The 15,354-nt window shown below is 31.7% G+C and overlaps 1 protein-coding gene across 1 annotated transcript; it reads left to right on the top strand.

Annotated features, from left to right (window-relative positions):
* The first annotated feature begins 9,074 nt into the window (after positions 1–9,074).
* LOC111704628 (SAM and SH3 domain-containing protein 3) lies at positions 9,075–13,413 on the top strand. The gene is made up of 6 exons (XM_023476918.1): positions 9,075–9,151; positions 9,722–9,819; positions 10,243–10,376; positions 11,486–11,566; positions 12,132–12,251; positions 13,248–13,413. The coding sequence occupies exons 1-6, from the start codon at positions 9,075–9,077 to the stop codon at positions 13,392–13,394; spliced, it is 657 nt and encodes a 218-aa protein (XP_023332686.1). The 3' UTR covers positions 13,395–13,413.
* The last annotated feature ends 1,941 nt before the right edge of the window (positions 13,414–15,354 follow it).

The raw sequence follows: 15,354 nt of genomic DNA, 5'->3' as shown, positions 1-15,354 counted from the left end.
AAATAACAATAATAAAAATAATTGTGATATATGTAGATTGTAGATATGTTAAGACATAAAAATGGCAACCTTAGTTGAATATCTATCTATCTTGACCTAATCTGAAATAGTTTAAGTTGATTGGATATGGTTATAGAGTGTTCATAAAGAATTTCCCTTGAATTGGCTGAACTGGTTTATTTGGTGTACTGTCCTGTACTGTACAGCTTGAAAGTCAGTCCTGTACATGAAATGAACCGGAGTTTGCAGTTTATTTGACTTTGACGTGGCTGGATGCTTAGATCCAAGAAATATATAGACCAGGAACCACCATATCCGATGCGTCAAATCTGTGTACTGCACTGGGAGGAGATTAAAACAAAGTTTTATCCTTTCCCTTCCATTGCTATGGGGGCACTGGGTTTGTTTACATTCCTCCCAGAGTGTACCGTACACAATATGCGTATATATGAGTTGGGCGTTCCTGTAGATAGTTCCTTGGTTAGATCTAGTTTTATTCAAACAATGATAAATATTTCAAACAAAGGGCAAAACTTTTCTGTACTTATACTAACTGTGGTTTCTCAGCAGGTTAAATACCACACAGTTAAATGTACACAAAACCTATCTCCCCAACCTTCAGTACACGTACTTTTGATTTATGAATAACACTGTAGAAGTGGATATGGGGTTGGACGGGAACCTATTGACCCTTCCTTCAACTATGATAATCATCAACAACAATCAACATCATCATAAACCAAATAGAAATATTTGCATTTACATGGCAGGGGAGGGGGGTAGGGGAGGGAGGGCCCTGCATATTACAATAAACTTAGGAATTTAGCGGCTTTAGATCGGTATTTTTATAAATTTTTTCTTTCTTCTAAAAAAAGAGATATTTTTAATAGAAATGAAAATAAGTAAAGAGCTAGAAGACTAGAAAATAATTGACAACTTTCATAATATTTGCGTGTTTTATTCAAATATTTGCGGTTTAATCCTACCGACCCCTTTGGTGAGGTTTTTATGCAAATCTTGAATGCAAAGTTTAGCCAATATTTGCACAGGAGTCAGGACGCAGGTTTCCGCAGAGAAATTTTGCAATCAAATTTTATAGTGCTTATATCACATATTACACAGACACATAGATCCAGACTGTTATGAAAAGTTTCATACATTTTCAATAATGGGTCGGCTTTCAAGTATTGCAACACCTTGGCTTTTGATTTTTTCTTTCTTGCTAACAAATACTAATTTGTAGCTCTAGACGCACATTTAAGAACTATAAAAGCACTTGTTTTGAGCTCTCGTTTACAAAGTAATTGGCGAAATTCTCATAGATTTTTGCGTGATAGTTTGCAATATTTGGATCACTGTGCAGACAGTACATCAAAAGAGAGAAATATTTTCAGCTTGGTTAAAAAAAATCTTTTCAGAATACAATTTCTAATTGGAAACAAAACAATCTCAAGAATAAAGTTCCAATCAATTAAAAAATTCAGATTCACAACCACTGCATACCTTTATTTTAGAGTTGATCAGTCATTGTTTTGGTTATTGTATTATTTTGAAAATATTCCCGTCATTTCCTTTCTTTTCTTTGCTGCATAAATCCGCAAGTTTCTTAAATAGAAAAACTGAAATTAAAAAATTCATCATTTTTTAGATTGAAAATCAAGGTTATATCCATTTTTTGCATAGTCAAAGCATTCATTTTCAAAATACAGGGTTCTAATTGTCTAATTGTCTAGACGCAGTGTAAAGGGGGAAGGGTGTCTCCCACGGATAGTATAGAGTACACAGCCAGTGAAGATTTTAAGGTATTATAAAAATAACAATAATAAAAATAATTGTGATATATGTAGATTGTAGATATGTTAAGACATAAAAATGGCAACCTTAGTTGAATATCTATCTATCTTGACCTAATCTGAAATAGTTTAAGTTGATTGGATATGGTTATAGAGTGTTCATAAAGAATTTCCCTTGAATTGGCTGAACTGGTTTATTTGGTGTACTGTCCTGTACTGTACAGCTTGAAAGTCAGTCCTGTACATGAAATGAACCGGAGTTTGCAGTTTATTTGACTTTGACGTGGCTGGATGCTTAGATCCAAGAAATATATAGACCAGGAACCACCATATCCGATGCGTCAAATCTGTGTACTGCACTGGGAGGAGATTAAAACAAAGTTTTATCCTTTCCCTTCCATTGCTATGGGGGCACTGGGTTTGTTTACATTCCTCCCAGAGTGTACCGTACACAATATGCGTATATATGAGTTGGGCGTTCCTGTAGATAGTTCCTTGGTTAGATCTAGTTTTATTCAAACAATGATAAATATTTCAAACAAAGGGCAAAACTTTTCTGTACTTATACTAACTGTGGTTTCTCAGCAGGTTAAATACCACACAGTTAAATGTACACAAAACCTATCTCCCCAACCTTCAGTACACGTACTTTTGATTTATGAATAACACTGTAGAAGTGGATATGGGGTTGGACGGGAACCTATTGACCCTTCCTTCAACTATGATAATCATCAACAACAATCAACATCATCATAAACCAAATAGAAATATTTGCATTTACATGGCAGGGGAGGGGGGTAGGGGAGGGAGGGCCCTGCATATTACAATAAACTTAGGAATTTAGCGGCTTTAGATCGGTATTTTTATAAATTTTTTCTTTCTTCTAAAAAAAGAGATATTTTTAATAGAAATGAAAATAAGTAAAGAGCTAGAAGACTAGAAAATAATTGACAACTTTCATAATATTTGCGTGTTTTATTCAAATATTTGCGGTTTAATCCTACCGACCCCTTTGGTGAGGTTTTTATGCAAATCTTGAATGCAAAGTTTAGCCAATATTTGCACAGGAGTCAGGACGCAGGTTTCCGCAGAGAAATTTTGCAATCAAATTTTATAGTGCTTATATCACATATTACACAGACACATAGATCCAGACTGTTATGAAAAGTTTCATACATTTTCAATAATGGGTCGGCTTTCAAGTATTGCAACACCTTGGCTTTTGATTTTTTCTTTCTTGCTAACAAATACTAATTTGTAGCTCTAGACGCACATTTAAGAACTATAAAAGCACTTGTTTTGAGCTCTCGTTTACAAAGTAATTGGCGAAATTCTCATAGATTTTTGCGTGATAGTTTGCAATATTTGGATCACTGTGCAGACAGTACATCAAAAGAGAGAAATATTTTCAGCTTGGTTAAAAAAAATCTTTTCAGAATACAATTTCTAATTGGAAACAAAACAATCTCAAGAATAAAGTTCCAATCAATTAAAAAATTCAGATTCACAACCACTGCATACCTTTATTTTAGAGTTGATCAGTCATTGTTTTGGTTATTGTATTATTTTGAAAATATTCCCGTCATTTCCTTTCTTTTCTTTGCTGCATAAATCCGCAAGTTACTTAAATAGAAAAACTGAAATTAAAAAATTCATCATTTTTTAGATTGAAAATCAAGGTTATATCCATTTTTTGCATAGTCAAAGCATTCATTTTCAAAATACAGGGTCACTCAAATTTTCGTAGAAAGTCCCTTTCGGTGTGCTAATTTAAGAATTTATGCAAAATAAGTGTTTGCAAGTTGTTTTGAAAGTTTGCATCGTGCAAACAGAAACAATACTAATGGGCCAAGTCCATAACAATGGAATGAGTCTGAACAGGGGGGCTCATAATTAATGCGCGCAAATACTGATTACTTTATGTGGGATGATTACACATTGCCTTAATTACTAAACCCTTATTGAGAAAGAAGAAAGAAAAAAATTCGGAGAAGTATTTTTTAAACCTATCGTTTTGAGTGTAATTGAAAAAGGTAAAAAAACGAGATTAACGAGATTTACAAAAAAAAAAAATTTTAGAATCCCAAATAAACTGTTTCATCTTCTGTATAATAAAACAAGACATTCATATATGTATATATATTGCGTATAGCCGGCCAAACGGCTGGACCGATTGGGCTGAAATTTGTTGTGGACAATCATGGGAGGCCAGGGGGTTAATTTGATTTCATTATCTTTTTTTCAAAATTATTATTTTTGTTTTCCACGGGCAACGCCGTGCCCTTCAGCTAGTTCTAAATAGTAACGGTTCAAGCAACATAATATTTTAATGAAAACAACGATATATACATGAAATGATAAATGTTTTAGATTTTTTTCTATTTCTATTTATTTCCGTTTCTTTCCTCCTTTTCTTTTATTCTTGTTTGTCTGTTTTGTTCTTGAACTGTCTGTACTCATTATACTCTTCATTTTGTTATCCTTTTATCCTTTTATCCTTCTATCCTTCTATCCTTCTATCCTTCTATCCTTCTATCCTTCTATCCTTCTATCCTTCTACCCCTCTGTCTTTCTATCCTTCTATCCTTCTATCCTTCTATCCTTCTATCCTTCTATCCCTCTATATATTTTTCTATTCTTTTATCCTTTTTTTTCCTTTACCTTCGCCCCTCCTTAACCTTAGTTACACTTCGATAATTTACTGTGAATCTTTTAATTTAGATCATTGAACATTTAATTCGAAGAACATTGAATATTTAATTCATTTAACATTTAATTCATTTAACATTTAATTCATTGAACACTGAATATATAATTCAATTAACATTTAACTCATTGAACACTAAATATTTAATTCATTTAACATTTAACTCATTGAACACCGAATATCTAATACATTTAAAATTTAACTCATTAAACATTGAATATTTAGCTCATTTAACATTGAACATTGAACATTGAACATTATACATTGAATTCATTTAACATTGAAAACTGAATGCATTTAACATTGAACATTGAACATTTAATTCATTGAACATTGAACATGAAGATTAACACTGAACATTGAATTCATTGAACATTGAAAATTGAATTCATTTAACATTGAAAATTGAACACTGAACATTGAAATTATTTAACATTGAACATTGAACATTGAACATGAACATGAACATGAACATTGAACATTGAACATTTAATTCATTGAACATTTAATTCATTGAACATTTAAAATTGATCATTGAAAATTGATCATTGAACATTTAACATTGAACATTAAACATTGAACATTGAACATTGAACATTGAACATTGAACATTGAACATTGAACATTAAGCATTAAAAATTGAACATTGAAAATTGAACATTGAACATTTAACATTGAACATTGAACATTGAACATTGAACACTGAACATTGAACATTGAACATTGAACATTGAACATTGAACATTGAACATTGAACATTGAACATTGAACATTGACCATTGAACATTGAACATTGAAAAATAAACAATGAACATTGAACATTGAACATTGAACATTGAACATTGAACATTGAACATAGAACATAGAACATTGAATATTGAACATTGAACATTGAACATTGATCATTGAACATTAAGCATTAAAAATTGAACATTGAACATTAAACATGGAATTCATTGAACATTGAAAATTGAACATTGAACATTGAACATTGAAAATTGATCATTGAACATTAAGCATTGAACATTAAGCATTGAACATTGAACATTGAACATTGAACATTGAGCATTGAGCATTGAACATTGAACATTGAACATTGAACATTGAACATTGAACATTGAACATTGAACTTTGAACATTGAACATTGAACATTGAACATTGAATATTGAACATTGAACATTGAAAAAAAGATCAATCATTGTTTAAGTAAATTGGTGGCATCTTGTACACGGTTATGTTTTAAAAATGCGATAAATGTTTTAATCTGTTATTATGAATATTACTTTATTCCACAGTGAATGTGATCCTAAACCCCGATATGCCCAAGAGCTACTGTATTCTGTTCAATGACAGAGCAGATTTTATCAGATCTTGGATTCGTTTCAGCTCATTCAGCATATTTCCCCAAAACATTTCAAAATTATGATTTACGGATTCATCCAAATTATTCATGCTTCATTTTGAAAATTTCCCAGTAATGTGATAATTTAGATGTTTGTATTAAAAATCTTGAAATGCAAAATACGAGGAAATGAATAAATAATCGAAGCGTAAGCTTTGACAATAATAGTTCGACAAAACTGGTTTGAGTTCAAGTTAAAAATAATAACTTTTTTATTTAAAAATTAAAAAAAATATATATTTAAAACCGTACAAAACGTAAAATCAACACTATGCTTTGATTCGACACTAAAATACGAAAAAAAAATTTGAAAAAAGAATGCGCTCATTCTATGAAGAATTTAATCCAAACTTGAAAGATTTCAAACTAAAATTAAGTGCGATTTTATCCGCAAATTATACTCTCCATACTATTAAGATATAAAATTTGAAAATGAAATGAAATGAAATTGACAAACCTACTATCTCACGCCCCCATCCAACCTTACAATAAACTTCAGATTGAAAATTGTAGAGCTTAACATATTATTTCCCTTCTCCCACCTCTCCCTCTCCTGCACTTCATCCTACCCANCCCCCCCCATCCTCTCCACTTTGCCTTTATAGCTTACGTGATATGAAGAGAAAGTGAAAAGTCCTATCCCCTAGCTAGCATATTTGGTTTACCCATTAACATGCATTCTTACCAATACATCTAGAAATACAGGTAGATTAGCATTTATTCTTACCAATACAACTAGAAATATAGGTAGATTAGCATGCATTCTTACCAATACAACTAGAAATATAGGTAGATTAGCATTTATTCTTACTAACACAACTAGAAATACAGGTAGATTAGGATTTATTCTTAACAATACATCTAGAAATATAGGTAGATTAGCATGCATTCTTAACAATACATCTAGAAATATAGGTAGATTAGCATGCATTCTTACTAATACATCTAGAAATATAGGTAGATTAGCATGCATTCTTATCAATACATCTAGAAATATAGGTAGATTGACAAACATTCGATCGATTACCAATGAATCTAGAAAAATATGACACTTTATACTAATTTAAATACTTTTTACACAAATTTCGTTATTCTATCAAAAACTAAACTGGTAATCTCGGCTAAATTCAGAACTTCTTCCCTTCCCCCCCCCCTTCTCCCCTATACCATGCCTACTAATCTCAATCGTATTTCCATTTTATTACTTCAAATCTGTCAATAAGTACATGCAAGCTAAGGACATTCGAAGAAGTGAAGTTAAGTGGGTCAATTAGATTTATTGCTTAATCAATAAATTGAACTTCAATATTATTTTTATTAAGTTACCGATTTTAGGAGTATTATATATTCATAGCGGAAGGGTCCAGCGTTGCCGGTAGGGAAAAAGAAAAAAGATTTTGAAAAAAAAAATTTGAAAAAATATCTAATTTTTTTAGCCTTTAACACCCCCAGACTACCCATGAGTGTCCACAGCAAATTGTAGCTCATTTGGTCCAGCCGGTTGGCCGACAAGAGGGAACATATATATGAATGTCTTGTTTACAATATAGATTCAAATCAATTTCGATTAGGCTTCAGTCTGGAATTGAAAGAAACAGAACTGACTTTTTTTTAAACCAATCTTTTATTTTCAAAGCAAGCTTCAGCCGGAAAATTGCAAAAATTTGTCACGCACACAAGAATATTTTTTAAAACATATAATTGTCAATTATATAATAATTAAACCCCGACGTTGCCCGGGAATTTTTTTAAATTAGATTTTTGAAGTAAGAAAATGCTTATGTTACTTCTAGGGTACCCAATACCCATGGGTTTCCTCAAAATATTTCAGCCAATTCGGTCTAGCCGTTTGGCCAGCTGTTTCAAACATATACAGGGTGAGTAAAAAAAAAACGGGATTATCGATGTTCTGAACAAAATTTTCAAAGCTAATATTTCGTTCTGATTTTAGGCATAAATAAAATAAAATGTGATAAAAAAATTAAAAAATATTTTTAGAACATTGAAAAAAATCCGCGAACCCAATTTTTTTAAATTAATTTTTTTGAAAAATTGTTGGGAAAATGTTTATTTTATTGTTTTCCAAAATTTCTCAAAAATTCATCAAAAATTGAATGAGATATAACAAAAACTCCGCAAAAAATTTAAAGTGGAAATCTGCAGTAAATGTTATCAAATTATAACCCTAGAACTGTTACGACTTCAAAAATGCAATACTTGGCTTACATTTTTTGTTATATTTCATTTAATTTTTGATGAATTTTTATTAAATCTTGGAAAATAATAGAATAAACATTTTCCCAACAATCTTTAAAAAAAATTCATTTTTTTAAAATGGTTTTGCGGATTTTTAAAAAATATTTTGTATTTTTTGTCACATTTTATTTTATTTATGCCTAAAATTCGAACAAAATAAAAATTTTGAAATTTAGTCCAAAACATTGAAAATCCATGTTTCTTACTCACCCTGTATATATATTAGCGAAGACCTTTATTATATAAAGATTGCACTAAATTTATTGATTCAGTTTTGCACCTTGCTCAACCATGAAATAAGGATACACACTGAGAGCGTGCAAATTCGCAAATATAATAGAATGAGTTTGCATATTTGCGGGCGCGAACCCAATTTTTGTTAAATTATTTTTTTTTTTAAATGTTGGGAAATTTTTTATTTTATTGTTTTCCAAAATTTCTCAAAAACTCCACAAAAAAATTAGAGAAGAAATCTGCAGTAAATGTTATCAAATTATAACCCTAGAACTATCATGACTTCAAAAATGAAAATACTTGGCTTACATTTTTTGTTATATCTTAATCAATTTTTGATGAATTTTTATTAAAATCTTTGAAAAAATTTTTCCAAAAATCTTTGAAAAAACTTTTTTTTTAAATAATAGTTTTGCGGATTTTTTTTCCTATGTTCCAAAAATATTTTTAAATTTTTTATCACATTTTTTTTATTTATGCCCAAAACTCGAACAAAATAAAAATTTTAAAATTTGGTCCAAAACATTGAAAATCCATGTTTCTTACTCACCCTGTATATATATTAGCGAAGAGCTTTATTATATATAGATTGCACTAAATATATTGATTCAGTTTTGCACCTTGCTCAACCATGAAATAAGGATACACACTGAGAGCGTGCAAATTCGCAAATATAATAGAATGAGTTTGCATATTTATGCGTCCATTGTTTGTATCTGTTTGCCCCGAGGAGAGAAAATCGCAGAGATTGAAAGGAAGTAAATTAAGAATTTATCAAAATATTAGTTCTACTTCTGAAAATCGGCGGTTTTTTATTTTTCTCATCTGATTATTTTTTAATTATAAGCATATTCAATAAATCATTTGTGTCTAACGTTTCGTAGATCCAATTCTTGTCTACCAATTGCGAAGCTTTATGCCATACGAAGATTGCGTAAGTTTGGCCCAAAAGTTGCGCAGCGCTATTCCTTGTCTAAAAATTGCGATATCGTACTGTTTTCTATTAATTGTCCAGCAATTGCGTAGCTCTTTGCCTTTTCTGATTGTTGCTAATAGCTTAATGCCATGCCTAAAAATTGCGTAGCTCTATGGTTTGTAAAATCATTGCGTAACTATTTTTCTTGTCTAAAAATTGCGTATCTCTATGATGTATGTCTTGTTTGTTGATATATGAATTCTCTATCCCGAAGCTGTTTATTTACAGAAACAAAAACCATGTTTTCTCCTCGCACTTAGAGCTCAGAGTTAGACCCCCCAGTTGAACATACCTTGACCATTGCAATCAACCCCAGGGGGGGAATGTTTTTATTAGTATTATTATTTTGTAGAAGTCAGCTGGGTGTATCAAGTGAACTGATCCCTGTGAGAACCAGATATAGACCTCCTAGTACAGATACTGAACCTGTATATGAGGGACCATTTATAGGTAATAGGGTACACTTAGGGTACAATTTTAGGGTACATCGTCATCTAGGGTAAACTTTTAGGGTACTCAGTCAGTGTCTTTTAGGGTACAGTGGGTGGTCATTTTAGGGTACAGTCAAAAATATGTAAAAAAAAAAGTTTCCTATTAGCACTTTTTTGTATAAAATTAAATTCATAAAAAAAGTATGTTAATTTTTTTTATTTGTAGCATTGTGAATTCAGAATTGTGATTTAAGACTATAAAAATGAATACATCAATCATAGTCGTTTCTACCAATGTGGCTCTCATATTGATAAATACATGAGTAAAGGCTTAAATACGATAGTAAATTTTATCTTTTCAAAAAGTTTCCAATCATTTTCTAGCTTCAACTCATTTAATAAATCAATTTTATTTCAAAATTAAGAATTTAAAAATATTAAGGTCATGCAAGAGCCATTGTAGACTACACTCCCAGTCCGTATGACCGTGATGCTTTGAGGTTTAAGAAAGACGACATTATTGATATTATCAGCATGAACGCTAGCGGACTATGGCGAGGAAGATCACAGGGGAAGGTAAATCAGTCGAATCTGGGACCGAATTTAGTGAATTTGAGCTATGTTGCTGAACTGCTTACCGCCGGTTCAAATCCTGAATTCCCGATTCCAAGTTAAAGATTCATGAGGATTTGAATCGGTGATTCAGTTCAGGACCTCTCCAATCTATTAAATTTGGTCCCAGATTTCATTATTGTGATGAGCATTCAAACAATAGTCGTTTTTTTTCTGCTGTAAAAATTTGTGAAATGATTAGTTTGAATCATAGTTCTATTTGTGCCTACACTTATTAATCGGCCAAATTGAAACATTCAAAAGAATCTGAGATTTCTAACCTTCACGGCAAAATTTGATTTTCCACAAGTTTTATTTCTCCGACCGAAGATATTTACCAGAACTTTTAAAATCAAAATAACCTGAGTCAGAATTTAATGAATTTGAGCCGCGTCTCAAATCCGCCAAAAACCAGTTTCAATTAAGCGCCGGCTTAAATCTTAAAACATTTAATACAATGTTAAGTTGAACCAACCACATTTGAGCCGCGTCTTAAATTTAAGCTGCGGCTCAAGTTCTTTAAATTCGGCCTCTGTACTATTTTAATACGAGCCTCAACACGATGCCCATGAGTAGGTTTACCTCATCAGTCATTTAGGCTAATTATTCTATTCTTTCATTTCATTTAGTTTTCCTTAGAAATAATTTTTACCCACAAATATGTTGATTGCACTAGATTTGCTAAGCATTGCAATATAAGGCTATTTAAGTCATTTTTTAAAGTTTCAACAGGGCTCACTGCAAAGTTTTATCTACAGGGGGACTCACAAAACATGGAATTTCATGGACGACTGTTCGTAATTTATACTGTATATTTCCTAGTCGCGTTATTTTGCTACTTTAAACTTATTTCTTTTTCTTAAATCATAAAATATAGCAATATTCAAAGCAGAAGACCTTAGTTAACCTTGGAATCGTCTTATTATATGAGTTTCAGGTCGTCTTTTAAATCTCATCTATTGTGGGTAATCTTGTATTTGAATAACTTTCCACTTAATTTATGTCAAATTTGAATCAATCTTAACAATTTCAATCTCAATGTAAACAAAACTTTTTAGTTGATTTTTTTTTAGATTGGGAATTTTAAATTCATTAATGTTGAGATTTTGCCGAATAGGGAAGGAAGAAAATCAAGAAGCAACAGTGTCAGCAAGGTAAGTGATATTATTGACTGATTGTCGTCTTCGTTTTTTCTTTTAATTATAATTCAGAAAAATATCTCGTTTTAGCGAAACTTTTGTGTGGAGTATCGTTAATTTTGGACACTTTATCTCGATATCCCATCTGGGCACTTTTAAATTTTCAGGAAACAATAATGTTGTTGACTTTTAAAAAAGTCAATACGATAAAATAAAAGAACACACTTGAATTTAACCTGCTCATTTAATACGTTTTCTAAATTCCCCATTGCCTTAATGGAAAAAAGAAACCTGATAAAATTACTTTAAATTAGTGTTCACGACTTCTTCTATCATAAAATATCAAAATCAATGAAAAAATTAAAGATTTATTTTAAAAATAAAAAAGTAGGTATTTAGGCAGTATGCATTTTCTATTTTACGTATTATTGATATTATAAAATGTAATTGTACCCATAAAAGCAACACACTTAGAACAGGTGTCTGTATATCAAAAAGCAATATTAGTCTAACTGAACAAAAATAATTCTCCAATCATTTAATTGATATTAAAGACGACATTTAAGAAGTATATTTTTAGGAGAGAAAACGCGGGAGACGGAGAGCAAGAAGTGTACAGGAGCTCCTAACTAATCTAAATATGGAGGAACATATTCCAGTTTTTGTTCTTAATGGATACGAGAACATGACGCTCTTCCAGGTTTATTTAATTTACAAACAAGTTGTCCTAAAATATATCTTGGAAGGGATTTTGAAGGTATTTGCCTGACAGAAGGTGGTATAATAATTACAAATATTATGCAAGGGGTGTCAAATAAGTATTTTTAGTTTTTTTATTGAGGGCAAAAAACTCAACTTTGGAATTTTTATAACTAATTTACAATTAAGATGCCTTTCTTTAATATTTTTTCAAAAAAAAATAAGAATTTGTGCGATTGAAAAAGAAAATAATCGACGTTTTTAATTTAAGAAAAAAGTTGTCTGGGAAAACGGGTTGTCTGATAGAGCTGCACAGACATCGTGCAATTATCTCATTTTTGATTTGCCATTTGTACTTTGCTTGTACTTCACCAGACAAGTCGGCCAAGAAATAGAAAAGAAGAAGAAATATTGAGACTAAAACCAAAGTGCTTACAAATGTACTGAAACTGATATTAAAGTCGTTGCAATAATAAATGTTTCTGCAGTCTCCTGAAAATATGTGTGTACGAAACCTGGTGATTAAGTACAATAATACAGTCTAGGAAAGTAATTAGTGGAACAAAATATCCATGTTCAGAGAATTACCACCTCTTTTTCTAATCCCTATATCTTGGCCATCTGCTCCCGTAAATCTTTGATATTTAACAAACATAAATTTTGTAAAATCAAATAGCCAAAGATTGAAAGACTTTCTAAACCATCAGTTGCAAAGATAAAAGGATTATTCAATTACTAGCTAAAGTGCCCGGCGCTGCTTAGGTTACTCATAGTTAAACCCGCAGTTTATCCGCGCTAGGTCTTAAATTATGAATCTAGCCTATGTCACTCCCGGGGTACCCGTGGGTACCCTCAAACTTTTTTGTCAATTATGTCCTGCAGTTTAGCCAGCTATAAAGAACATATTAATAAGCGAAGAGCTTTATCATAGAGAAGGTAAAACTGAGGCGAGTAATCAGTTCTTTATAACTGTAAGTTGACCTCCAATGTTCCCCAGGACCTTGATGAGGCTGAGTTGGATTATCTGGGTATACAGAAGGACAAACAGAGGACAGAACTACTAGCAGCAGCTGAGGAGATGTTTGAGGAAGCACAGGAGGACAAGGAGGATAAAGCGTCCTTCTCCAGAACTAGTCTAAGGTGAGATATTTAACCCTTTATTAAAGGGGATGCACCCCCTCCCCTTACCCAACTAAGTGTGGGGGAGGGGGCTGTAAGTTATTGAGGTGCAGCAGATAGATTATCAAGTACTTCACAATCTTTTTGGGGTGCAGTGTTTAATAGGAAGTAGGTCGAAGTGTATAAGGACATGGAAATGTATGAGTGAAAGTGTATAAGGACAGGGAAATGAATTAGTGATAGTGTATTAGCACAGGGAAATGTATGGATGAAAGTGTATGAGGACAGGGATATTAATGACTGAAAGTGTATCAGCACAGAGAAATGAATGAATATAAGTGAATAGGACAGGAAAATGAATAAACTAAAGTGTATAAGGATAAGAAAATGAATGAAAGTGTATAAGGACAAGAAAATGTATGAATGAAAGTGTATAAGGACAGGGAAATGTAAGGATGAAAGTGTATCAGAACAGGGAAATGTATGAATGAAAGTGTATAAGGACAGGGAAATGAATGAATGAAAGTGTATAAGGACAGGGAAATGAATGAAAGTGTGTAAGGACAGGAAAATGAATGAATGAAAGTGTATAAGGACAGAGAAATTAATGAATAAAAGTTTATAAGGACAGGGAAATGAATGATTGAGTGTAAAGGACTAGGAAATGAATGAGTGAATGGATAAAAGCTAGAAGAGAAGATTTCTACGAATAAATGAATTATGTAATGATGATGAATTAAGTTGCCTAGAGCATTAAGTTTCCCAGCTTTTACATCAATCCATTCACTCTGCACACCAACCATCCAACCATCCAACCATCCAACCATCCAACAATCACACCATTCAACTATCCAACTATCCAACCATGCAACCATTCAACCAACCAACCATCCAACCATCCAACCATCCAACTATCCAACCATCCAACAATACAACCATCCAATCATTCAACCATTCACTATCCAACCATACAACCATCCAACCACACAACCATCCAACCATCCAATCATTCAACCATCCAACTATCCAACCATCCAACCATTCAACCATCCAACCATCCAACCATCCAACCATAAAAAAATATCAGAAATGTTGGAATGAGATTAGCGCTAACAACGGTTTAATATGTTAAACCACTTTTCTCTCAAGTTAAATGATATTAGGCGGTTAAACTTTTTTTAAACAAAGATAAGAACGTTAAAATGTTTCTCGTTTTATGAATAATTATATATATATATTAAAATCTTAGCTTGGGTCCCGTTCACGGCTTTATCTGCTTACAAATATAAAATGTGTCCCACAAAACATGAGAATTTAAAAAGAAACAAGTTTGAGATAAAAAATGTATTCATTGTTCAAATAAACAGTAAACGTGCATATCGGTTTATACAGGGTTAGTGTTACCCACAAAGAATGAGACTTTAGAGATGACTGAACAGAATTAAGTAAGTCTTTTTTGTTAAAATTTCAGAGGCACAGCTTCAAATTTTTTATTTTTCTGGCAAATCATTTCATATATTCTTTAAAGACTTTATTCAAGGTAATAGGCCTAATTCAACCCTTAGATTATTAAATAGTTACATTTAACGAGCTTAAGGTCTTCATTCAAGTATCATCCTTTGTGGAGAACCCTGTATTATACAAATATTTTTGCGAGCAGTTTCTATTATGGTTTATTCATTAGAAGCACTTAATAGTTCACTTTTTTTAATTATCGTATTTTTTGGGACACACTGTGGATGCTTGTATACCTGCTGTATAGGTGGTCCTTTATTAAGTATAGTTCACAAGTCTGAAGGGTGGGGTAGGGGGGGTGGTAAGGAGAAAGATATCGGAGGGAATGGGGAGATTTAAAAAAGTAAAATTATACATTCATTTAACAGCATGGTATTTATTTATTCGATACTCAATAATTTTTTTACATCTTCTTAAATATTTTCAAATATATATATATATTATAATATATAATATGTTGAATCTTCCCC

Source organism: Eurytemora carolleeae, unplaced genomic scaffold (assembly GCF_000591075.1).
Source record: "Eurytemora carolleeae unplaced genomic scaffold, Eaff_2.0 scaffold31, whole genome shotgun sequence".
Taxonomy (NCBI): Eukaryota; Metazoa; Arthropoda; class Copepoda; order Calanoida; family Temoridae; genus Eurytemora; species Eurytemora carolleeae.
This window is presented reverse-complemented; position numbering and strand designations above follow the sequence as displayed.